Source organism: Bactrocera dorsalis, chromosome 5, assembly GCF_023373825.1.
Source record: "Bactrocera dorsalis isolate Fly_Bdor chromosome 5, ASM2337382v1, whole genome shotgun sequence".
Taxonomy (NCBI): domain Eukaryota; kingdom Metazoa; phylum Arthropoda; class Insecta; order Diptera; family Tephritidae; genus Bactrocera; species Bactrocera dorsalis.
In genome coordinates, this window is record NC_064307.1 from 23,559,879 (window position 1) to 23,584,574 (window position 24,696).

The window sequence follows — 24,696 nt, forward strand, 5'->3', positions numbered from 1 at the left end:
CCCCACCAAATATCCTTTCTGCTGCATTATCGCTCGATTTCTTCCGAAGAATGCTACTTGTAATGCCATTTGATATTGCTGTCTTCCCTCCTATCTCTCGGCGCTTTGCATATCTCGCTGCCAAAGCTTTTCTTCACTTTTTGTTGTTGTTTCTTGCTTGTTATGCATTCGATATGCTCGCTTCGCAATCGACAGCCAATCGAATGTTGGGGGGGAAAGCCATGCGGAAGTAATATGCTAATGCTTTCCACACATCGAGCTGTGTATGCGTGTGTGTTTGTGCTTTTCTGCATTTGCAGTCGTGTAGGAGTGTGAGTATGTGCGTCGTGTCTTGTCACAAAATGCGCTTCGCAATCTCCCACGCGACAGCTGACCAGCTTCTTGTGCTTGGCGAAGCAGCAGCAGCAGCTTTGAGATAAAACTCTTTTTTCGTCTTTTATTCTAACTAAAATATTATTTTTGTTGTTGTCAGCAAGCTGTTTCGTATTTCTTCTATTTTACTGTAAAACCAAATTCTATGTGGTTTTTGTAATTCAATACTTTCTGCTGTTTATTTATGACTCTTTTTCTTCCGAAAAATGGCATTATCTGGCAACCTCAATGCTCTCATATTTGACATTTTACACTTGCCACATTATCGCTTTGTGTCTGTTTGGCCGAAAGCAGCGTTGCTACTCACTAACTATATTTTTTGTTATTATTGTTATGCATATATTCAGTTTAAATTATTATTATTTGTTTTTTTGTGATTTCTTTTGTGTGGACTATGAGATGACTTAAACTATTTTTATACTTTAAATAATAAATAATAAAATAATTTTGTTCACATAACGGTTGTACGTATCACCTAAAACTAAGCGCGATAGATATAGGGTTATATATATAAATGATAAAAATCATGAAATCCAGGTGACTATCTGTCTGTCCATCCGTCCGTGCAAGCTGTAACTTGAGTAAAAATTGAGATATTTTGACGAAATTTGGTATGCGCGTTCCTTAGTGAAAAAGTAAAAGTTCGAAGATGGGCTAAATTCAGACGTATTCTCGCCAACAACTCTGTCTCCCCGGGTTATCTTAAGGATGCAAATGGGAAGTGGGCTCTGAGCAGTGTGGATAAACGTCGGTTGCTCCTTGGTGCTCTCTTCCCGTGCAACATGTCCGTTAAGGGGATATCGCTCGAAGTGCTGCAAGACGATTGCACGGCCTTTGTCGATAGAAGATACATAAACCCGCAAATGGAAGACATCCGTCTGCAACCAGCGGATATAGTGAAATATCTATGCCTCATCCAGCTTTCATGGAAGCCAAATATCGAAGAGAGAGCAAAAAACCCGTCGATTGTGTTGGACTGCTGTAGAAGAGCCATTGGTAAAAGGTGGGGTCTCTCACCGAAAATGGTCCTCATGCTCTACGACACCATACTCAAACCTATTATGTTCTATGAATTCTTTATGCGGTAGAGGGTTCTATAAAAGACCACCCTTGTGATGCATTGAGGTCCACTCCAACCAAGGAAATTAATGCCATCTTGCGCATACTGCCCGTGGACATGGCCGGAAGGTGTACGGCTGCGAATGTTGCCATCAGACTTAGAAAGTCTGTGTTTTTAAAAGAACAGTCGGAAATATTCACTTTAATTTCATACTGAATCAATTGGATCATGGATTCCGAACTCTGGCGAATCTCTGCCTCGATACTACCCTAATTCCCATATATACATATGTATAATGTTTTTCGTTTTTCTAACAATACTTTTGTCGATATATATAAGTTATCTTTTTTATCGCCTTCAAAGTAGGCTACGCAGGCCAACATTGAATTAAAATTGCCATACATTCATTGTACGCCTTGGCTGGGTTGACTTTGGTGTCTTCAGCTAATTTTGGTATTTTCAGTTTCGGCTCATTTTGGCAGCGCTGTTCGCTAAATGGTGGACAGTTTCGACGTCAAACTCGAGCATTGACACGCTTTATACCCACAACAATCACATTTTGTTGAGTCGTTCCATAAGAGATTTTTATATTCTCTGCTATCTTTCTGAGACCAACATGACGATTTTTAAGCACTGTTTCTTTAATTTTTTTGAAGTCATTAAAATCGGTAGACAACTCGCATGAGGCAGGTTTTCGATGATTACACGACCTTCATTGAATGCTTGGTGTCACTATCGGCAACATTTTTAACGATTTCGCAGCTTTGATTCTAGAATGTGAAGGAAACTCTTTAAATTTTTTTTAGAAAACTTTCTTTCGATTCGGTTCGCTCGCGCAGTTTTATAGACCAGTCCGGGTCAAATTTGAACCTTTAGTAACTGTCTTCAAGCAACTGTTTTCTTTCTCAGATCTTAAGAAAATCGATAAGAGTGAGAGTGATGGGGAGAGCGAAAAAGGAGATAAAAGAGAGCGAGAAAAGAAAGTGTTAGAGAGGGATGGAAAGGAAGATAGAGTTTGAGAGATAAAGATTGTACCGTTAAACTGACTCCACTGTCTAGCTCTTTTTTTTTACCGATCAGATATTTTCAGGAATTATTCACCTAAGTTTATATACCAATGTTTCCGTTACGGTGCTTAAATTAATATAGCGTCACAACGAGACGACTCAGAGATTTCCTGGATTATTAATTTTGACAATGTTTTAAAATTATACCAAACATACATACCGAATGCCAGCATAAGTTATGAACATGCAGAAAAGGGATAAAAAGTGATGAATTCACCCAAAGCAAACACCAAATGCTGCAACATTATATATTTAACGTACACATTTTTATTAAAAATTCAGAGTGAAATATCTCAATTTTTGCTGCTGCTAGCTGTCATATAAGAGCAGGCAACTGCTATCTTTGTATGGTGCATGCAACATGCATAAACACGTACTCATCTGTGTATACTCGTATATACGCATCTTACTGCCCGTCATCTGCTGCCAAGCAGCTGAGTTGTATGCTAGAGCTGCACATCCTTTTTATGCGCCTTCAGATATGCTACACACGAGCTGTGGCTATTACTATATCATAGTTGAGACTGAATAGTAGGGTGGTACGAAAGGTATTAGAGCATAGTAGAGAGGTTACAATGTTTTTGACATAAATTAAACAAAATTTTTTTATTAAATTTTTTTTTAGAAAAAAAGTTTAGAAAAAATATTTACAAATTTGCTAAAAAAAAAGTTGAGGAAAAAAATAAAAAAAAAAAAAATTCCCAAAAAAAAATATTTATTTATAAATAGTAGAGAGGTTACAATATTTTTGACATGAATTAAACAAAAAAAAATTTTAATAAAATAAAATAAAATTTTTAATAAAAAAAAAATGTAGAAAAAAGTAAAGAAAAAATATTTATTTGAAAAAACAATTTTAACAAATTTAAAAAAAAAAATAGACTTGTTGGCATTAGTGTAAGCGAATTATACAGAGCAAAATATTTAATTTTGAAATTTTATTTCATTACTTTTTGAACCGCCCTCGTATCAATCAATAGCTGCTAGTTTGAGTGGCAGCTCGGCAGTATTGCATGCCGTTATGCATAAACTGTATACAGAGATGGATGGTTAGTAGTAGTAATGTTGCAAGTACATATACTACTTATATACATACACACTCATATAATCATATATAAACATTTTAAATGGTCATTCAAGCTCGAACCTTAAAATAAGTGGCAGCTTGTATGCTCGTATGAGTATGAGCAGTTCATGGGCACCATATACAATCTAAATGATATTTATCTGTATATTTATGTGTGCATGTGTGTGTGAGTTTATGTGCGCAGCAGCTTGTGTAGTACACGCGTACGGTATTAATAATTTTAAGAATTCCATTGGGGAAAATAAACATTACATATTGCTTGCAATACCATTTATGCAACTACTTGGAAAATTTTGTAATTGCTTGGCTTGAATACATATTATACATATGTATGTGTGTGTATATATGAGTAGTGTGAAATGTGCAATTGCGCTGGTGATAAATTAATTTCGGTTTCCGTTTATAAAAATAGTGCATATAACTGTTACATAAATATCATTCTGAGTTCTGGACATTACTATTTAATTAAATTGTAATATTTTTACTGCTGACATCCGCATTCGGATTGAGCAAGGTGTAGTTTTGCTGCTCATTTGCAAAGTTGTATCAAAAATATTTGCTTTAAAACAGCTGCGTTGATGGTGCTGTCCAACAGAGCGCGTGCCTTTGATATTTCTAACTTTGGCAACCCAGTGGAAGGCATGCAGTTGTATAGTAGGAGTCTCTTTATATGAGAAATATTGTCGGCAAAACTTAATCGAAAGTCTGTCCATTTGACGAACAGTTATATGCAAACCCCGGTTATTTTAAGCACGATTCAAAAGCTATTATTGATTGGTTTCTATTGTTTGGTAGAAAACGTCGCATACTTTGAAATAATTCACAATTCATTTCGAGATTCCCTGCTTTTAAAAGAAAAAAAAAACACATAAACTTCAAAAATAAGAGTAATTTATTTTTTGAAGATTATCTCTTTCAAGTGTTGGTCGCGGTGTCATCTCAGCTGGTTCATCCCTTGAGTACAATTTTCGAGCATATCAACAGGTAACTGGCGAACGACACGCGTAATGTTTTTCTCCAAGGCCTGAATCGAAGCGGAATTGTACACATAGACTTATTATTTTACACATCCCCACAGGTAAAAGTTTAGCTTCAATTTCAGGCATCAAATAGTCGGTTATTATGGGGCGATAACGGTCACCATTGACGGTTACGTTCTCACCGGCATCATTTTTGAAGAAATATGGGCCGATGATACCACCGGCACACCAAACCGTTATTTTTTCTGCATGAAATGGATCTCTTGAATCTTTTCAGATTAGTCTTCGTCACAGAGGGAGCAATTTACATACCCATTGAGCCAGAAAAACACCTCATCAGTGAACAAAATTTGGCTCGAAAACATGGTATCTCTTTGATCTTTTCAAGATCTCATAGAACAGAGCGATGTTGCTTGGGAAGACCTAGCGGTTTCAGTGCACAAGCGGTATTATTTATGCTTTACATTTAAGATCTCGGCGTATAATAAATAAATAAAATGTACCAAGGTCTTCCATACGTCAGTCCAGTAGCTGCGAACGGTGCTGAATCGACTCTCCACAGGCTTCGTGTGCACTCTCAGCTACGGCTGCTATATTATACGTGGCCTATTCGGTCCAATATTATCCAATAATGAATGCAGGGTCTCCAGATGGGTGATGGTGTTGGGAATAGCCGGAATAGTACGCTCAGTAGATCGATTATGTCAGTTGATAAAAGTACATCTACTTGGATTGCCCGTAAGATACTTTGTTAGCAGTCCTTGGCTTTGATGGCAAATGGGGTATCACAGAAGTGTTTTAGATTGTAACTTTATTCTAGAGGATGCATGAAATCTGTATCAATAAACCTTAAACCCACTTAATCTCTAAAAAATAAGGGATGATCATGCACTTATTTTTATACTATATGGTGCGAGATCAGGTTTGGTTAGTTTTGCCTGATCAGCTAATGAGCTACGCATGGACCAGTTTCAGTTCTTAGCGATGCCAGTTGGAGTGCCTTTAGGTAGTTCATGTCAAGTAGTCATCCTTGAAGAGGCCAGCGCTTGACACGAATTTCAGTAACCTTTGTGGCTTCACAAGCGATAATTCTTCCAGTGTCTCATACTGTAGTGATCCTCAAATGCTTGAAGCATTGCCTTGCTAATGTGGCACAAATGCAAAAGAGTTGTTCCACTGTTTCACTGGTGCCTCGCTTGTGACACAATTTGCAGTTTCTTCGATCTGTCATTGCAACACGTTTTGACCTTCGTTGCTATGCTCCTGTCCAGATCGCCGTAAGAACAATGCATGGGTAAATCGATGTCGGTCATGTTTTTGGATGACAGTAGCACACCGCTCTTAACAATCTCGTCCACTATGTTCAACATAGCTAGCTCCGCTCTCTGCTGCTCATATTATTTCTACGACATTTCTGGTTGATATGCGAAATTAGGTAATGACATTGATTTCTGTTTAGCTGCCTACGTAGATATTAAATCTAAGGTTGCTGGCTGTTGCATTAGAGGCAAGCTCCGCGGGTTTTCCGATACCATAAGCCTCTGCTTGATATATACTGCAATGATCTGGCTTATATCTCTTTTAAGGCTGTTTTATGTCTAGTTCTGGTCATTAAATTTCCATTCCAGCTCGGTTCTCCATTTTTGAACCATCCGTGTGCGAAGTGAAAAAGAGGGTAGACGTAGTCGGCGCCTACTATACCGCCGTTACCCACAGATTTACTATATATATATATGTCCAAAATTTTTTTTATCCTAATTTTTCTACCGCCAGTAGTTCTTCCATTGATTTGCCGCGCAGGTTTCAGCGAAGAGTTCTATAGGCAGATTTGGTGCGAGTTTAAATACGGTATTGCTAAAAATATTATTAAAAAGATTTGAGACAGCAACATTTCTGAACAGCAAGTATTGTTTTCAACTGTGTATGTGACAAATAAGCTCCAATCAAACAAGACTTAAGTCAACATCTTCCCGTCTTAATGAGAACGTCAGATAAATTCGGACTACGTACGCTGATCCTTCAAGATAATTGGAGGGATTCATTTATACTTCTATGTGCATTCCTTTGTGGAGCCAGACTTCTGTCTCTCCTCTAGTTAGATATCTGCTAGTTAGTTATATATCAGCTATCACCAAAGCGCCTTAAACATATCAGAAATCCACTATACGGCCTGGATGTCTCATAGTATGAGATCCGAGCTATTTTAGCTTTGAACAGGCAACAACGGTACAATGACGCATTGAAATGATTCTAACACATCTTCTACTTTCTTGCAGCTATTCAACCTTACCACATGAATTCCGATCGGACACCGCTCAGTTAGAACTCCTAAAACCATTGAAAGTTGTAGTTTGCTGAGAGCAGTAGATCTCATACGGTTTACTTTGGCTCAAAAAGACTTGGCGTCTGCACAGTTGGAAGTAGTTGAGAAAGGCAAATCTAATGTGTAAATTTGTGCGAAACCTTCTAACCGATGCTGAAAGCTTTTGCTTAAAGTGAAACTGTCTTAAAGATGTGGTGGAATTCCTTAAAAAGGCTCTTACATATATTAAGTTTTCGACGCAGACTGTTGTGTATTCTCTCGAACTTTAAAGTGGGTGTGGGCTTAGATGAAAGAAGAAAATATTATTATGTTTTAAAAGACATCATCAGAATAGCCTTGAAAGAAGTATTAACCCAGCGTTTCGAGTTAAGTTGTTTAAATCACGTGTTTATGTATGTCTGCCTGTATATACGCGAACTAGTCCCTCAGTGGTTGAAAGATCGAACTGAAATTCAGCATACGTCGTTTTCTGTTCAAGACGCTGCTCACTTGTCGGATATACTTATAACGGACCACTATAGAATAGAGCTGTCAAACGAACTGATGGCTCAAAATCAAGGCCTTGTATGAAAACTTGCTTATTTGATAAGACAAATTCACGAAGTTTGGCTTGAATAATGATATTTTAATTGAAAATGCCTTTCATTGGACTTATCTTCATAAAAAATTACTTCTAAACATGATCATTTGGAGATCCTTTCTTATAATATATAAGCATATACCTCAGCTTATGGTCTCCTCTTTCTTAACCAAGCTTTGCTCCGCTTAAAAAAATGTACCAGTGCCCACTGAGCAACGATAGCAACTGTATGTATCAACCCCTATGCAAGCTGAGTGCAAATTTTCTACTGCATTTTTTCATTGATTGCTTAAGCCTTTATCAAACAAGCCGGTAGCTGGAGAGCAAGAAAGTGAGCGTGAAAAAAATGTGTCGCTCATTATGTCTGTCTGACAGTCGCGTTAAGCTACTGCTCGTTTATACACAGGCTAGCGGTACCGTCAATGTATTGATATATATTTACCTGCACATAGGCATACATGCATATACGAGTATATATTATACATGTGTGTATGTATGTATGTATGTCTGCACCCCATTTCTTGAGTTTGCTACTGCAGTGCGACATTGTCGCTGTTGCCATTTCATGTCACCGTCTAACGAACTGGACGAAGATTTTTCCCTACATGCCGTTGTAGTTGTTGTTGTTGCAGCAGCAATAATTTCGCAGCGCTGGTGCTTGCTACGTCTTTGAAAGTGGCACATCGTGGCAGTGGCAGGGAAAATAATCTTTTAGCACTTACTTCCTTTTCGGAACATTAACTTCTGTCTGCTTGTGTAATTTTCAGCAGCAATACAATACCTAGAAGTGGGGAAATACACAGACACAGCAGCACAGCCGCATACTTTATCTCGATCTAACAAAAAAAAAAAAAAAAATCACTCATACGCTCTGTCGCACGTACAATATCGGACACTGCAAGCAACCGCAGCTGATTGTGGTAATACTTTTCCACTTAAAAATACTTGCACACACCTACAAAGCAATACATACAAAGTATGTGTGCACGCCAATTCCCCCCGCCCGCCTGTCACCGCCACTAGCGCCTACCCATACATCAGCAATTGCTCTAAGCACACATTTCATTTATTCATTCAGTGATTCCTTCTTTATTCATGCATTTATTTATTTATTTAGTTGTAGCACATGCACGTGTCTCTGTGTCTGTATCTGTGTGTGTGTGTGTATTTGTGCGCCCTCTGGCACACACGTGCCGGTAAATTTATGTCGCCAACGCCGGAGTAATAAAAAATGAATAATGTTGAAAATTATTTCTACACTTGCCTTGCCTTGCCAAAGGTACTGTATATTTATGTGCCGTAATCTCAGTCTGAATGAGTGAAGCGCAAAGTTGAAGGTCACTTGTTGTAGTTGCTTTCGTGCTTATTGCTCTTTATTTTGTATTTGTAGTTGCTGCTTTGGATTTGTCGCATTCTGCCTACAATGTGGCTACACTTGTGATTATAAATATTTCATATGCTGCTTAGGGGACTCTTTAAGAAAAGTAAATAATTGATTATTTGTTGTTGATTGTGCTTTTGTCGAGGAAGATTTTTTTCCTCTAAGAATTTTTGGTAACTCAAATGGTTTTTGGTATTATTGTTGGTTGGATATTTATTTCGGTATTTATTTATTTAGTTTTTGATGTTGAAATTGATATTGGTAATGGTATTGGTAATGAAGAGCAGACGTTTTGGATATTGATCAATATTGATATCAGTATTGATATGAGATTGGTGTTGGTGATGTTATTTACATTGTTATTGATGATGGTAATGTTATTGGTAATCGGGTTATTTTGTACTGCAATTATTATTGATATTGATATTGGTCTTAGTATTTATGTTGGTATTGGAATTGGTATTAGTATTGGTATTGACATTGGTATTGGAATTGGTATTGGTATTGGTATTAGTGTTGGTGTTGTTATTGATATTGGTATGGGTATTAGTATTGGTATTGGTATTGGTTTTGGTATTAGTATTGGTATTGGTGTTGGAATTGGTATTAGTATTGATATTGGTGTTGGTTTTGGTATTGATATGGATATTAGTATTGGTATTGGTATTGGAATTGGTATTGGTATTGATATTGGTATTGGTATTGGTATTGGTATTGGTATTGGTATTGATATTGGTATTGGTATTGGTATTGGTATTGGTATTGGTATTGGTATTGGTATTGGTATTGGTATGGGTATTGGTATTGGTATTGGTATTGATAATAGTATTGGTGTTGGTACTGGTATGGGTATTAGTATTGGTATTGGTATTGATATTGGTATTGGTGTTGGTACTGGTATGGGTATTAGTATTGGTATTGGTATTGGAATTGGTATTGGTATTGGTGTTGGTATTGGTATTAGTATTAATATTAGTATTGGTATTGATATGAGATTGGTGGTGCTGGTACTACTATTGTTACTGACTTTGGTTATTGTAAATGATCTTGATATTGGTACTGGTATTTATATTGATATTGATATTAATTTTGAGATTGATATTGGCAGTTATTGGTGTTGAAATTTATATAGAAGTGAGATTTAGTATAAGTAATTGCAATCGGTTTTGGTATTAGTTTCAGCTCGAAAAAGGTTCATGATTTTGCTACCGTAATATCAGATTAGTATTAAAGACATGTCTTTTCATGATATATCCTTTATGGCAAATTGGGTTTCGGTGTAATCTATGTTCTGACTTCGTTTTCTTAATACGCCACAAGCCCATAGTAATGAAATAAGTATGGAAAAGCTTTAATAGTAATTAGTTTATCGCAGCCAGCTTTGCAGACCCGACTATGCTTGTAGTGTTCGTCACATAAAGAAAATATGCTTCAAATTGCGATATCACTCCGATTTAATAAAGAATTACTCACAAGCACTCCAGAAACAATTCCAGTTGAGTGCCTCTAAATTAAAGAAAACACACCACAAAGCAAAAGTTATATTAGAACCTGAGCTTGCAGCCCGTCTCTGCCAAAATCACAGCAAAACTTCAAATACGTTTGCATTTTATGTAATTCCAAACTAATAAATGAAAGCCAATTACTTGGTGTCTGGAGTCAACAGTACAAAAACAACAAAGCGACACTGCTATTGTAAACGAAGTAAGCAGCTTGTTGTAAAACGTAAAATGGCCTAAACGTATGAACAATGCAATTTAATTGAAACAATGCAACCAGCATTTAGAGACAATGTGCGTTTGTCTGTGCCCACACACACACACACAAACATACGCTCACACAGGCGTATAGCAATGTAAACATGCAAACAAAAAGCAGCCACAACAAATGCTAATAACAAAATGCGTCGCAACGGAGTTTTGTGCTTGTAGCCCCGGACGATTTGCAGTTAAACCCATACCTTGGACAAGGGCAAAACATTTTCGGTGCTCAAAGGATATGGCAACGGCTGTGTGGCTAGTTTTGAAAATCGCTCAGACATTGTAGCCAGCAAACTCGTGAGGCAATAGTAAGATACCACATATATACATATGCATATATGCGCGTGTATATGTGTGTAAAGCCAGTTAAGCTGTTACATGTTTTGTAAGTGTATAATTTCGGTTAGCCGACAAAAGGAATGCAAAAGCTCTAGTTGCAGCTTTTTGATATTTAATTGCTTATATTTATGCCTTTGTGTGTGTGTATGTATGTTTATAACTGTGCGAGTAAGATATTATGCCACTCATGTCGTTTCCCACTGCAAGCAGTTATATTACGAATGCAAATGCACAAAAGGACATATGGGATATGCATATTTGAATAATTTCTTAAATGAAAGGTTACACATAACCCCAAAACACAGAAGGTTAGGTCGTCGAAATTTATACTTGTGCAGGCGTGTGCACAGTTAATTTCAAGTTGGTCGTTAGAATGTTTGGAAATTTGCTTTCGAGAAATAATTTAATTTCATTAGTTTTAAAAATGTTAAGTTCGGTTCGCAGGTTAGCTTGGTTTAGTTACTCTTTTGAAAGGTTGTTAGGGGCTAAAGAGTACATTTGAGTAACTAAGGTGCACTTATGGCTGCTTGGGTCGGAGGTTTTGAATATATTTGTATTTAAAAGTGTAAATTAGGTGATCGCATTTTTAGCGCACAAAATTAGTAGAGTTGAGTAGAAAGGTAGGTTTGTAGTAATGTTGAGTTAATGGTAACTTACTTTAAAGGCTATTCAAATATCTTTATCTCGGTTGTGGTGGTGTGATCAGAACAAAATTTTTCAAGATTGTAGTCTCAAATTTTGTTAGGATAATTTATCTTAGGTTATAATCTAAACGACATTTCAAAAATTTGTCAAATAAAAATGTTTCTCATACAAGAACTTGATGCCGTTCCCTCAGTTTGTATAGCAGCTAAAGGGTGATCTAATCCGAGGTTCTCTCCTTTTTTTAAGAAAAACACAGCAACTTCAAATCGAAAACTGAAAATACACATTATCATTCGAAAGAACATTCTTTGGCATATATTTTTTTTCAAATGTTGCCGCGGCTACCCGCAGGATTGCCGGCATAGTCTTTAGACTTTACATATCCCATAGCAAAAAGTATAATGTTGTGATATCACAAGATCTTGGTGGCCGAACGAACGGCCTAAAACGTGAAATTATCCGTCCACCATAGTGTTCTCTCAATTAATCCATTGATTAATACAATGTGTGGAAGTGGCGGCGACCTGTTGAAACCAAATACCGCCGAGATCACGAGTTTATATTTCAGGCATAAAATTGTCCGTTATCATGGCGCGATGACGGTTGCCATTAACGGCTACGTTCTTACCGGCATCATTTTGGAAGGATTATGGACCGATGATACCATCGGCACACCAAACCGTTATTTTTTCTGAATGAAGTGTCAACTCTTGAATATCTCCAGGTCGGTCTTCGTCCAAAAAGCGGCTTGTTTACATACCCATTGAGCCAGAAATGGGCCTGTGCGCTAAACAAAATTTGGATCGAGAACGTCGAACCTTCTTTAAACTTTTCGAGAGCTTTCGGTTACTTTCATGAGGAACAGAATTTTTGTAGTAAAATTTCAAAATATCTTTTCTTATCTTGCTTTTCGGCTATACATGAAGGCACTATCATTTATATAAATCTCAGTATTTTTAACTTATTTTCTACCTTCGCCGAACCCACTTCATGTACTTCAAAAAGCCAAGCGTATGCTAAACATTAATAGTTATTTTGATGTGACATTTGGCACAGACGTCACTGGCAGTCACATCAACCTGAAAAAAAATACTTTGATGAATAGGTTCTAGCGCCAATTTAAAAATTATTATTAGTTTTTGCTCACAATAGTATAGATTACTTTTGAAATTTGGTATCGCTTTAATAAAGACCGCCCCTCTTTCTGCACAGGTATACTATTTCTCTTGCCTATACTTCTCAACTCTCTCCTCGAATGTCGCAGCTACTATAACACTGTCTGTCAAAACGCTTTTAAGTGTATTCAGTTTCGCCAGGAGCAAAAAGGTCAACCACAATACTGATTATAAATTCTTGAACATGCGGTGTAGATGAGAAATATGTATGTATACATATAAACAAGTATGAAAATGTGGCAAGTACAGGTTGTACAAGCGAATACATTTCAGACATGTAAATGCTAATATTAAAGCAATAAAAGGGTTAAAATCTTGCTTATACAAGTAATATACATAATTTAGCAGCTAAAATTACTCATACGCAGAGGTGTGCGAAACATAATAGAAATGGTTGAGTGCACACATAAAACAGTGGGTGTATGGAAACACACCCTGCGCAATCATACATTTATACGTACATATTACTGTTGCGGTCAAGAATACACACATCTCCATACATTCAAATATTTATGCGCCTTTGCACAAACAATACATACGCTCATGTAAGGCGTGATATATGTAGCTACCGACATAAGAGCTAGTTACTTATAGCTAGCAAAGCACTGTTGAGTTTGAGTTGGTAAACCGAAATCCAATTCCCAAATAACCCATAACATTTTGGGTTCTTCGTTGGCTCAACGGTATATTCCATTACTTGGGGGTTGCTTGACCGTCAGCAGACCGGCAGTGCCTTGCTTTGCCAACATACTCAGGTATTGCATTGATTAGTTTCATACTGTTTCAATGCTTTAGCATTATTAAGCTCACCTCCGCGACAGCCCATCTGTTTGTTTGGTATTTTTGGTTGTTCACTCCTTGTGATTGAGCGCACAGGTATGTGGCGTAACGCGGTTGATGTGGTTCCGGTAAACCCTCTTTAACCCACTGCAAAGAACTTGTGCGTGCAAAATTTGTATATTAGTTTCAGTTTGGATAAATGAAACTTATACTTTTCTAACTTTTGTTATTGATTTTTGGTTCTGAAATTTAAATTTTGATTTTAAAGCTAGAAGAATAATTTTTTTGGTGGAAGCGGAAATTATTAATCCTGATTTGAAATAATGTTAGACAATGGATTTAATGGAATTAAATGCAATTGAATTGTTTTGGCTGATAACACGAGTAATATCAATAACAATTAAAAATATCAATACCATTATCAATACCAATACCATTACCATTACAATTACTAACATTAATGTTTTTTAAATATCACAAAACACTAATTCCAATAACAATACCAATACCAATACCAAAACCAATACCAATACCAATATCATTACCATTAAAATTACTAATATCAATACTTTTTAACACTACTTACTAATAGCATTACTAATATAATAAATACTAATGCCAACACCAATATCATAACCAATACCATTACTAATATCAACACCAATAGCATTACCATTATCATTACTAATACCATTACCATTACAATTTTTAATATCAATATTTTTTAATAGCATTACCGATATAATAATGATTATTAGCATCACCAATATCATTACCAGTACCATTACTAATAACAATATCAATACTAGGACCAATATCAAATATAAAAAATAATAGTTCTCAATACTAATGCCATTATGAGTACCAATACTAATATAAATATACCAGTACCATTACCCTTACTTATATAAATAACATCACCATTATCAATACCAATACCATTACCATCACCAATATCAAAAACAATATTTTTGAAAATGAGCGAAAATATACATACCAATAACAACAGCACCTTCAGAATTTAAGTAAAATTATTTTAAATAAAATTTTCAAATAGAAAAAAGCCTTGCAGTACGAGTAATCTAGTAGGCGCGTATTTTTAGACATACCACTACCGCTTTACGTGCAACATATGCATAAAATTAGTGAATACTATAATACAGTTATCAACTGCGCTATTAGCAGCTAATAACTTGTAATCCGCGAATGAAAAAAATGACGTTTGCATGTCTGTGTTGCCACTTTGTATTTATGTTTTATGTGAATTGTTGCAAATGTTGCACTCATAATGACATTGAAGTGCCCTTTTGTGGTTGCGACTGCGGTTTCATTTCGTCGATAATATGTGGTGTTGACAACCACAAATTTGGCTGGCAAATAGCTGCCATTGCACGAGTTTGCATTTTTAGTAGTCGATTTCCATTGTTAACTTACTTACTGTACTTACTTAAATGTAGCAACAAAACTTTCGTTGATTAGGCAATTTTTTCAGTGAATTCGAGATTAGTTTGCATGACTGCAGTAATAATGGGGCACACATATTTATCATAATACTTGCGGGGCCACATAGCGAAGCGTTTGTGGTTTGTGAACAAAAGTTCGGAAGGAAAAATTTTTTGAGTACGAGGGAGGTTTGGATGTTTAAGGGTCTTTGAAAAGTCAGCAACTTGAATTAAATAAAATAAAATTGTTTAATTCAATTGGTACCCACAATATTTTTCTATCTCATAAAATATTTTGAATTGAAAAAATTAAATAGGTGGCAACCCCTCTATTTTTTTTTTTAAATTTTCACTGTTCTGTGACACATTCCATTTGATAGCCACAATATTTCCTTATATTATATTATAAAGTATCTTAAAAGTGGTTTTCGAACTGGTGGCAACCATTTTAAAAAGTATTCGACGTGTAAATTTTGAAACGCTTTTAAATTAGAGCGATTTTGAGTATTTCTGTCACATATAAATTTATTAAATAATTTTTTTTTAACAGGTGGCAACTCCTTGAAAAATTATATGCATTGTGTATGTATGTATATTTGTATCACTTTCATTATGTGTTGAATCAGCCTCAATTTTTTTTACAAATTAAAATTTTAAACAAGTGGCAACCTTTCTAAAAATATGTAAATTTTCAGTATTCCTAAACATCTTCAAGCTAAACGTTTTATGTTAACATTTTGCAAACTCATAAATTTACTAAAAATTAAAAATTGAAACAGGTGGCAACTCCTCAAAAAGGATTTTAATTACATTTCCAAAAATTTCATGATATCCACATGCCAGCATTACATTTTCTTAAAAATTGGATATAAATAAAACTTCTAAGAGGTGGCAACTCTTTTTTATGCCTATTTTATTTAGAATCGAATTCGAACAACTAACCAAAATTACTATTTTCTAGAACGACTAAAAATAAAATTCAAAATAAGTGGCAACTATTCCATTTTTTTAATTGTAAGTATTCTTTATTACTGTCAGTGTGATGGCCGTATTATATGTACTTATGTACATACACAGCATTAACTTATCTTATAAATAATATTTTAAAATAGATTTTTAAACAAGTGACAACTCTGCTAAAAAATTATTTGAATTATAAGTTTTATTTACAATTTGCTTTTAATTGCAAGACATATTTGTCGTATTTCTCTAACCTCTTTTTAGTATATAGAGATATCTAAATGGGTGGCAGCTCCTTCAAATGTTATTTTATTTTTTTTATACCTTGAATTTGATAGCTGTACTTATATACAATAATAAGGCTATGAAATTTATTTTATTGTTATATTTACTTTTACATTGTAAACTATTTCAAAATAAAATTTGAAACAGCTGGCAACCTTGACATTTCTAAATTGTCTGCAATCTTAAAAATTTTTAAGTTCAAAGCTTTACTTTAGTATAACTTAAACTTAAAAATTTACTAAAAATAAATATTTAAGCAGCTGGCAGCTCTTCAAAAAGTTATTTTAATTGCACTTCCAAAAATTGCACGATGCTTTTAAGCCAGTATTAAATTTTCTTAAAATTTTAATATACATAAATGAAACTTCGAACCGGTGGCAACTCTTATTTTTTAAACCGATTTTTCTTAGATCGTTCGAAAAACTAACCAAAACCACTATTTTCTAACAAAATGTTTTACAAAATTAGTCTAAATTATTATTATAACTATAGTGATCACAGCGCCAGCTAGCGAGTGCCAGTCACACAGGTATATACTTGTAGGTACATACATACATATATGTAAATGCTGGTATATATGTACGTACTATATTTTAGAGTTGAAATTAATAAATTATTTCCTCTTCCGTTTTGCATGTTTTCTCCGCTGACGTTTTATTCAATTTATTCATAATAAAAAAAATAAATAGTAAGCACCTTCGCACTCCCACTCCTTCATTGAAAACTTGCGTAACGCTTTCGGTAAATTTACTCTTCGGCTTATTACGAGGTAATAAAAACGGATTTATTAGCTTTTCCTGTTAATGTATGTAAATAAGAAAAAACTAAAGCAGTAAAAGTATCATTCCTCAAAGTTCAAATCAAATAAAAATAAATTACAAGCAACCCTCTAACACAAACACACATACATATGTATGCTTGTATAGACAGTTATTTATAAATACCAATGGCAAAGGAAACTTGTTGGCTTAAAAGACCGAGCTAAGCATTGAAATGCTAGTAAACTTATGCAAAAAGCATTAAAAGCGCCGGTGGAGACCTTGTATTTCAGCTTATGGCCCACTTACATACATACATACATACATACACACTGGTACCTTAACCGAAGTACGCACATAAGTGTGGCGTGCAACATGAACATGTTGATTGCCAACGCGCACCGTTTAATCGTCAAGGTAGTCTGGCGCAGCACACACACAAACACCGCTACCTTTCTATATATATTTATTCGTATATATGTATATGCAAGTATGTATATATATTCGATTTATCGCTCACCCACGCACACTTGCAAAATATACAATTTGTGTTTTTTGTTGTTGCCAGCCTATAGCCTGAAAGAAATACCTTACCTTTTCTTTGGAATTTTCTTAAGTGGTAGTTTTGTAGTCAAGTGTGTTGTTGTATTAGCATAGCTAAAGGGAGTAAACAGTGTACAGTTAGTTAGTTGGTTATACTCAAATATTTGTTGTTATTTGTGTTCTTGTTGTTGTTGCCCAAGTAGGCAAGCGCCGTTGAGCAGGCAAGTAAGCATGTGTAAATGCCGTAATGCCGTAATGCCCAGATTGTTGCATGGTTAACGGCACAAGTGAGCCTATTTGAATGCTTTTGGGGTCGCCGTCATGCTCTTGGACTAATATGTACTTAATACTTAGTAAATGCGGTTGTTGTGCAAACACCACCGAACACAGTGAGAGTTTGTGGGGGTGGAAATATACCTCATTTTGTAATAGTTTGAAATATATTAGAATATACCGCTACAGATCACATTCGAAACACTTTTGAACATCCGGTTATGTAACTGTAGCTAGGTTAAATTCTAATTTAAAAGTAATTTCGTCACTTTTCGAGAAAAAAAAATTTAACAAAATCGACTCGCTCCCATTCTGTCGATAGCAGTTCTAGGGTGCCTTACCTTTCTAGCTCATCAGCTTTGCAATTTCCTGCGATCCCGCACCCATACCACAAAGACACTCGATGCTATTGATACCGCGGTTAGGCACTCCTTGAACAACCGTGAATGCATTACTTCTCTGAAGGAGGCTACACTCCACAGCAGTAAGTCTACTGCTTCCTTAATGGCTACAATGACGGCTTGGAAAACACTGCAATAGTCAGGAATTCTGAAGCTATAGTTGATATAGAGAGAGAGAGAGATACCTGACAGTAAATCCCTTCACCAACCTTTCCCAAAGCTTTGACCCATCCGTGAAGAAGCTCACTGCCCCTCTCCTCCAATGACTTCTTCCCACCCACAACTCCCTTGCCGGTATATAGGCAGAGAAGGAGACGCCAGAGTTCGGTTTGGCGGCTCCATGATCCAAGTGATTTGGTAGGAAATCAAAGAGTGTAAGGATATCCGAATTCAAATGTTTCAGGAATTCCGAGTTCAAATTTATTTACTTTGATATTTAAAAGCTCTCTTTCACTTCTTATTTCGTTGCCCGAAATCTGCCTTTATGTAAGCATTAATTTGCAAAAGAACATCACAAATTTTCGCTCAGTGTAGCAAAGTCCACACTAATCCAACTCGCAGCTTCGTGATAGTATTGCGTGAGCAAATCCCTTTATGCGCTGACTTGTTTGCGTTCAACTACCACAAACTTTTACATCTAGCTTTACCGTTAGCATGCTAACACACCCATGCATGCGCACGCTTTCTTCACCTGCTTTCACTTTCTTCCGCACATTCACGCATTCTGCTGATTCTTTTGCAAACTAACTCGAGTTACTTGGCTTTCGGCTATAAAAAGTACCACATTTTCTTTTAATACACCAGCCAAATAACCAGCAAACATTTGATGAGCACATTTGCATACGCATATACGAATACATACTTACATAAGGGTGTTCGTTGTTTAATGATAAATATTAAAAAATGCTTTGTAAAGATTAGGTAAAAGGTCGATCCTGACGGGTATCTTACTTGAATAGTTTATAGGCGAATGTCACTCTCGTCGGTATGTGAGCTGAGAAACGGCCACTAAGAGTAGCTTCTGCGATGTAGTCATCCAAGTTCTCAGGGATTTAGGGATCAGGGAAGAGAAAATTTCAACGCAAACCGTCTACGATTCCTTCATACACCTAGCTTCTCTGAGTTGTAGAGTGACCTTTGAAGCAATCGCAGAATAATCAGAGGCTATATGCTGTTGGTGTCTCTGTGAACAGCAGATGTTGATGAGAGCTGTTCGTTGGACACTTTTCATCTTTTTATCAAGTGTAGCCTTTTCAAACACCATCCATCAGACGAATACACTATAGACATCATTGAGAGTCAAAACACAGCCTATGATGCGAATCTGCACCTTTTCCCTATAACTCCTCTAAAACAGTATAAGGCAGTCTATTCCTCCTTCATCCTCTCCTCAATATTTGGCCGCCATGAAAGGTTTCTATCAAAAATAAATCCAGATATTTTACCTTAGCAACAATTTGAAGGCCTGAGCCTCCGAATAGGGGGAGAGTGACGTCCGGAAAATTATACATATATCTTGGTAAATAAAATTATTTCAGTTTTATTAGAATTGACGGCTAAGCCGTTTCTATTCGCATAGTCGGATACTCCTCTGAGGTACCCTTGGGATAGCTAGCGGACGTTAGTTAAAAATCATCATTTAACCATAAGAAGTGTAGATTGTCACCCGACAGCCTCGTTTCTTAAGTTCTTTAAGCAGCTTGTTAACCATCAAGATTCACCCAGCGAGGTGCCCTTGCTAATCACTCCTTCCCTCCGACCGTTCTTTTACAAAGAGGACTATATGCATGAGGCTCTTGAGGTTCGATCCCATCTCAAACTTTTCGAGGGCTTGAACCATAGCCTCCAGCCGCACATTGCTTAAGGCCTCCTCGGTGTCGAGAAAGATGCCTACAGAAATTTCCTTTTGCATCAAGACTCTCTTCAGCCATGACACCTGGACCCATATGGGCTATGCAGGAATCTGGTACTACAGATAAGCATATTTCGGGTCCCGGCAAGGTCGATCAGCCTCAACCAATTTGGGGATGTTTTATCATGGGGGCTGAATTTACCAACCGTTGACTTTGACATCGCGGTGAGGGCAGCCTTCATAGGTGCGCTCCAAGTGCTCTCTTCTATCAGGTCGTTGGCGCAAATCAGCGGCATGTAAAGGAACTTCGCTTTGATGCGGGTTGTGGCTAGACGTTCATCCACTGCAGTGTATGTCAGGACTCGGTTACGGAGTCTCTTTCACACCACGAATCCCACACCGAATTCGCACACATTAATAGGGCCACTGTAGCAAATGTCACAAGGACCTACTCGTCTTAGTCCTTGTCTCGTCCTTCGAACTTCTTGGACAGCGGTAATGTCAACCTTTACTCTTACGAGGACATTAACCAGCTGGGAAGCGGCACCTTCCCAACTAAGGAACCGGATATTCCAAGTGCATGCCCTTAAATCGTAATCCTCAATCCTTCTGAAAGGTAGAAGATAGGCTATGGAGCCAGAAATTCTTGGGATCAACATGGGAGCTCCTTCCATCCTTCGGTATAAACGCCACTGTAACCAGTCTCCAAGTCTTCTAACGGGTTCGTGTAGGTGAAAGGTTTGAATAATAAGTTGATGTTTCTCCATAGAAAAAAACAAACATAATTTAGACGAGGTTTAAGTGGAAAATAAGTAGCCTGTTTATGTTATGTAATTTTTGTAGGGCCAAAATTGAAACTTAAAGGAGTGTTTGCAAAAAAAAATTCAACATGGGAAATAATGGACACCCTAATGTATATACCTAAATATATATATGCGCTGTAAATGATTTTTAGTGAATTCAACTGGGTCCTTTGAATGTCGGAACTCGCAAATATGATTGTGAAAGCAAATCCGCTGCATGTGTGAGGGTATGTGTGTGTGCATATGTATCTATATAATGTGTGTGACTGTGTTTTCGTGTCCGTGCTGACGTGCAAATATGTGCGTTCTGCAGTGAAAGCGCACAGCATTCAACCTTTTTCTACGACCTTCTCTTGCCTACAATCAACGAAATTAGCAAAATCTATGTTGTCGGCTGTGCAACCAAAAACAAACAACCAAACACAAAAGCAAAAACAAAAAGTATGCGAAACGATGAAAAACGAAAGAAATGAAAGCATGCTTTGAGGCGATCAAGCAGGTACAGCTGCCAAATAGCTAGCAATTCACGTAGCCACTCTTAAGTAAGTCAGCTTGTCAGTCAGCCACTCAGTCAATGGTACACTTGGGCAACCGCCACTCTGAATATTGAGCGCGTAATTCCCCGTTGGCTACTTTGGTAAGTGCCCTCCCAAGCCTTTTATATTTCTTTCGTCGGCTGCTTGGCTGCTTGTTTGTTTGCCGTGCTGCTCTTGTTTCGGCGCGCAACACTTTTGTGCGTCTATTGAAGCGCACAATGCCACTAACATTTGCATATACATGATTTACGCATGCACACATCAACACATACATATCTACATACTCACACAAATTCACAGCGGGTGAAAATGTACCCAAAATAGCTGGCTGAATGAAATCTCTTGCCTTTGTTGGCGCTGAAATAGCGCAGATTTTGAAAGAAATGTAATCTTGAAAGCCAGTAATGCCACCTACACACATACTCATACATTCATACACATACAAATAAACACACATCTTTTGTATTGCCGAGCTTTGCTCTTGCTGCTGCTTGTGCCACTACTAAGCGTTAACAACAACAATAATAATGGCGGGCCTTAAGTGTCGATATAATTTAAGCATCACTCACAGCGTTGCCAGCCTTTTGCATTTACCTATAGTTCTTACACATTTGCATACATTAGCGTCGTCTTTATCTGCACGCGTTCAAAGTAAGTTTTGTTAACCATCAAATAGTATGCATATATGCCAAAATATTGTTCATTAGGGTTGCCAAATGTTTTTTTTAACGAGCGATATAAGAATATTTGGTTTTTACTATTTTTTTTACTAACCGATTGAAATAGGGTTAACTCTAAGAAATTACAGCTTTCGTCCTAATAGCTTACGGGTCAGCCCAGCTGATGTGGGAATTGAATATTTTATGTTCAACTTTCATAGTTTGGAAGAATGCAGAAATGATAAGATGACACATTTAATGTGAAGAGTTTCTTTTAAACAGAAGATCATTTTGTTTTTTGAAGAAAATAGAGAGAAATCGCTTAGTATTTTAAATAAAAAAGTAACCCTTTTCACATCTGTTATAATACTTTTCCCCCTAACTAGCTTAAATTGTCCATTACTTCGCCCTTAAAAACTGCAGAATGCGAACGGGCAGACACCCCGTTGGCTTCTTGTGGTTAACAAATCGACTGTTAGGTCTCAGATCAGCTCAGCTCAGAAAGCTCTGATCAACTACTAACAGCTGTGCAGTCGCAAACCGAGGTTTAGGAACTCTTTGAACTCAGCAAAGTTTATTTTTCAACGGTTGTAGCAATCTCATCTGGTCAATATGCGATCTTTACTCTAACCGCCTATATTGAACGTTTTACCACATTCCACAGCATCAGCTGTTTGGAAGAAGAGGAAATAACATTATCTTAAGACTTCCTCCTCGAATGTCCCGCCTTTGTACACTTCGAGTCTCATACTTTTGGACATCTAACTGTTATAGCGAAAATATAAAAGGAATATAAGCAGATTACCAATAGATTTAGGGCACTTTGCCGATCGTTTAAGCGAATTTCAGTAGTTTTTCATCTGACTTAACAAAGGGCAGTACATACAAGTTTTAGTGTGATCCCTGCGCTATGTGGAAGGATCAGCCATCTAACCTAATCTAATCTAATTAAATTAAAATAGTTCACAATACTTTAGAAGGTTTCTAAGGTAGGTGCCTGAAACCCAAAATTTTATGAAGGTTTTGATCATTTTATTGCCATTGCCACTAATATTTTTTTAAGATATATATTTTTTAAAGATAAAACCATAATACTATATGGCAAAAATCAGGCTTAGTTCCATATTTTATATAATTAATCACAAATTTGAACCTAATGTAAGTAATAATACGTGCACAAGGCCTATTTCTGATTTCGAGTTCATTAATAAGCTGAGCTGTCTCCGGGTAATACCATAACCTCATGCTACTAAGCTGAGCTTTTTGTATCTTAAAGAAGGAAAAATAGATCAAACTCTTTTGAAAACTGCGGAAAACCCATAACAAGATGGAAAAATATACTTGTATGTTTCCATGTATACGAAGATTGTAATTCTACCATTTTTAAACCAGCACAAAAGGAAGGATTGCTGGAAGTAAATACTTCGTAGTAAAAAAGTTAGAATTCTATTGAACCATAATTTTTAGTCTTATAAAATTATATCAAATTTTGCTCGCACAACAGTAATAGACCTTTCTAGATAGTATATCGAACATAACTTCCAAAAATTATGTTTTTATATGTGAGCTCTTAACTCCAACATTTCTAAACCATAAAAAATATAGTAGTGAAAGAATCAACATTCTGGCAGCAATCCATTAGTCCAGTCATCTAAGCTTAAATTAGGTAAGAATCTCGGAATTCGATATACCCATTTATATGTCTGTAAATACTTGTATATTGACACCCTAAAGTTGTCTCAAAACCTACATATGGTAGGGTATTTACAGACATATAAATGGGTATATCGAATTCCGAGGTGAACTTACTATAATGACTGAACTAATGCTGAATACGAACTATCCAGCAGTTGTTTCATAGTCATAGTGCCATGAAAGTCTTCTAAGTAAGGGATCAAACATTATTTGCAAAAATTATAATGTTACATTGGGTTTAAATGTAGTATAAATCTTTAAATTTGTATAATTAGTTAAATATAAAATAATTAAAGAAACTAACGATTTTTCTTCTTTTTATATTTTCAGGTAAGTGCCGGCAATAATAACAGATCATTTATAGTTTTAAATAAAACAAGTATGTACTCGGATATATAAATCATTTTAATATTATCTTATTATTTTTTATAGAAACTGAAATAATTTAAATTATATTTATTTTATTAGATTCTACATATATTTTGAGAATGAACTTATTTGCTTAAACTTTTCTTAAGCTACGTTATATTGGGAAATACCCAAACTCTTTACAGAAGTACTCTCCAGAGTTAGTTCTTCTGATATTACTTTATAAACAGCCATTAGTTTGACCTTTTGATGGACACTATACCATTTGCTCAGGTTAGATTCGGACTGACAAAAACAATATTTTCATTTATTTTAATACAACTCGTTATTATGGCCTTCAAAGTAGGCTTCTTGTGGGCCAATACAAGTATACTAATGCTTTATCCATTTATTTGGAATAGCCTCTAAGGCCTTCACCGAATATTTGTTTTTTTCGGCTTTGACGCAGTTTTAGAGCCGTTTTCTCGATATTAATGAATAGTCGCGACGTCATGTTCATAAACACACGTCTCGATTCCAGTACTGATGCGTTTAATGACTGTTAAGTCTAAGTAATCGGTAGGGACGCGGA

At 36.2% G+C, this 24,696-nt stretch overlaps 2 protein-coding genes across 11 annotated transcripts in view; one reads left to right on the forward strand and one right to left on the reverse strand.

Moving 5' to 3' along the window:
- Positions 1 to 24,696, forward strand: part of LOC105223964 (protein alan shepard) — a 591,866-nt gene that overhangs the window by 129,736 nt on the left and 437,434 nt on the right. The gene's annotated exons all lie outside the window — the stretch shown is intronic.
- LOC125779009 (tetra-peptide repeat homeobox protein 1-like) lies at positions 9,290 to 14,334 on the reverse strand. The gene is made up of 3 exons (XM_049459279.1): positions 14,136 to 14,334; positions 9,638 to 9,744; positions 9,290 to 9,397 (listed from the first exon to the last, which is right to left on the reverse strand). The coding sequence occupies exons 1-3, from the start codon at positions 14,332 to 14,334 to the stop codon at positions 9,290 to 9,292; spliced, it is 414 nt and encodes a 137-aa protein (XP_049315236.1).

Coding starts and splice junctions, on each gene's coding strand:
- LOC125779009 (XM_049459279.1), bottom strand. CDS start 14,334: ATGGTACTGGTAATGATATTGGTGATGCTAATAATCATTATTATATCG. Junction 9,745..14,135: donor TTATATTAGTAATGCTATTA/GTAAGTAGTGTT, acceptor TACCCATACCAG/TACCAACACCAATACCAATA. Junction 9,398..9,637: donor CAATACCAATACCCATACCA/ATACCAATACCA, acceptor ATACCAATACTA/ATACCCATACCAATATCAAT.